Source organism: Symsagittifera roscoffensis, chromosome 4, assembly GCF_963678635.1.
Source record: "Symsagittifera roscoffensis chromosome 4, txSymRosc1.1, whole genome shotgun sequence".
NCBI lineage: Eukaryota > Metazoa > Xenacoelomorpha > Acoela > Convolutidae > Symsagittifera > Symsagittifera roscoffensis.
The window spans coordinates 34,630,955-34,633,062 of NC_087065.1; the positions used below are offsets into that span (position 1 = coordinate 34,630,955).

The 2,108-nt window shown below is 40.7% G+C and overlaps 1 protein-coding gene across 1 annotated transcript; it reads left to right on the top strand.

The window, feature by feature from the left end:
• The first annotated feature begins 275 nt into the window (after nucleotides 1-275).
• On the top strand, nucleotides 276-1,737 carry LOC134844856 (doublesex- and mab-3-related transcription factor C2-like). The gene is made up of 3 exons (XM_063861672.1): nucleotides 276-487; nucleotides 645-838; nucleotides 1,295-1,737. The coding sequence occupies exons 1-3, from the start codon at nucleotides 276-278 to the stop codon at nucleotides 1,735-1,737; spliced, it is 849 nt and encodes a 282-aa protein (XP_063717742.1).
• The last annotated feature ends 371 nt before the right edge of the window (nucleotides 1,738-2,108 follow it).

The window sequence follows — 2,108 nt, forward strand, 5'->3', positions numbered from 1 at the left end:
TCTGGGCTCAAGTTTCAAAAAGTGGGCTATGAACACGAAAGTTAATTTAAAATGCGGATAGTTAACACAGCATTGGGGTTGCACTTTATTTCGATAAGAGTTGCACTCATTGTCAGTCCAAATTTATCGGACAATTCGAAACAAAAACTTGAGTTTTGCGTCATAACTTACTCGAGCTAATTTCCTTTAGTGAACTTGGTATCTAGTGTAATATTCAACTGACAGTTGTTCAAAATCATAGTTTAGGTTGTAGCTATTTAAAAACAGTAAATTGAATGTCCCATCGTGTAATTAGCAAGGCTGCAGGTGGTAGTTCGGAGGAGCCTCCCGGTGATTCCTCTTCTCCTCCGAAGCACTTGGACAGGGTGCAGAAACGTGAACAGCACTGTGGCAGATGTCGCAACCATGGCCGCTGCGAGAAACTGAAGAACCACAAGTTATGGTGTCCCTACAAACTGTGTGTCTGTGAGAAGTGTCTTCTTTTATTGTGAGTTCTTCCATTGAAAAATGAAAAAAAAAGTTTTTTTTTTTTACCAGAGAAGGTAATAACTGTTTTTATTAAAATGCGCGAATGTTTTTTCAGCTGATTAGCCTCAGCGATTTATCAGTTCCGGATTGAAAATGTTTCGAATCACATGTTTTAGAGAGCGGCGCAGTGTTATGGCGAGGCAAGTTGCGCTTCGGAGACGACAAGACAGCGAGATGCAGAGACTAGTCGAGCTGGGTGCTACAAATCCGCCCCGTCCTACCCCTCTCAACTCCAACAGTCAACTCCAGCAACCATTGCTGATCTCAGATGACGAGGAGTCACCGAATGGCACTGTCAGCAGTAGCACAGGTAAAGGAGCATCTCCGGTAACTTTGCTATTGTCTAGTTTAATTCTATCTGGTCGCGTGATCCTTATATTACATGTCAATCGATGCTACACTTTGGCGGCTCTTTTTCCTTCCCCCCCCCCCCCACTTGCAAATTTTACATGTAAATTTGTATGACGATTGTTATGAAAATTTACATGCAGACTAATAAGGCCACGACAAACATATTTGGTCTTCATATTTAACCTCGTAAAGCCACTTGTTACACTAATATATTGTAGCTCGTGTGAGGTGGGGGGGGGGGTATGGTGGTGAGGAAAAAGAGCTACTTTGGCTGCTGAAGTTTTCAATGGGTGTCAAGAAATGAGGAAACACTCTTTTTTCTTTAAAAAGATATTACAGCGTAGTTATTTGCGCACTTCGAGCGGACATGAAGCCGATCGGTAAATTTGAAGAAAATACTTTTTTGTTATTTTAGGCAGCAGCAGAATCATGAGTTCATTGCCACCACCTCTGATTCCAGCACATAGTCTGCCCTTAATTCAACCATTTCCATTCGTACCACAAGTACCCAACTTCAACTCCCCTCAATTCAAATTAGACAATCTCCTGAGACCCCAACTTGCAATTTCGAACCCTGCAGTGCCACGACTTCCCTTCGTGGCATCACAATCTGACATGTCACCAACCACAGGAGGCGCAAATTTATTCCTTCAGTCACGAATCAGACCAATTCAGAATCATGCTGCAGCCTACTCGAATTTAGTGCAATTTTACGCGTCTTTGTACGCTAATTGTTTGAATAACTCGCCGAGTCAGACAAGGTCGGAAGAGTTGAACGCACTTAATCAGAATGTGGAAAAAGATGAAGACCAAAGCGAAGCTAGCGAATATGAATTGAGATACACTCAAGCCAAATAAAATCTAATTAAATATTTTAATTTATGGCGAAGCATATCGGCATATCTTTCCAATTTTATCTAAATTAAGCTTGGATTCGATGCAAAAAAAAGTTCTACCAACATTTCATATAATTTTTTAAATAATTTTTTGAACTTCTAGACCCCTTTGACGTGGTCTTAAGTGTATTTGTTAACATATAGTTGGAAACTAAATGTTCCGATCATTGAAAATGGGGAGAAACTTGTATTCGGCTATGTTTTAGTTTTTTTCTTTTCGTTTTCCACGCAAAATCTGGTACTACGAATAGGGTACTCATCAGGTACTCATAGGACTGGGTTTAGTGGTATATCGGGTTAAAGCCCTTTCAGTTGTGATTCAAACGACTGCCG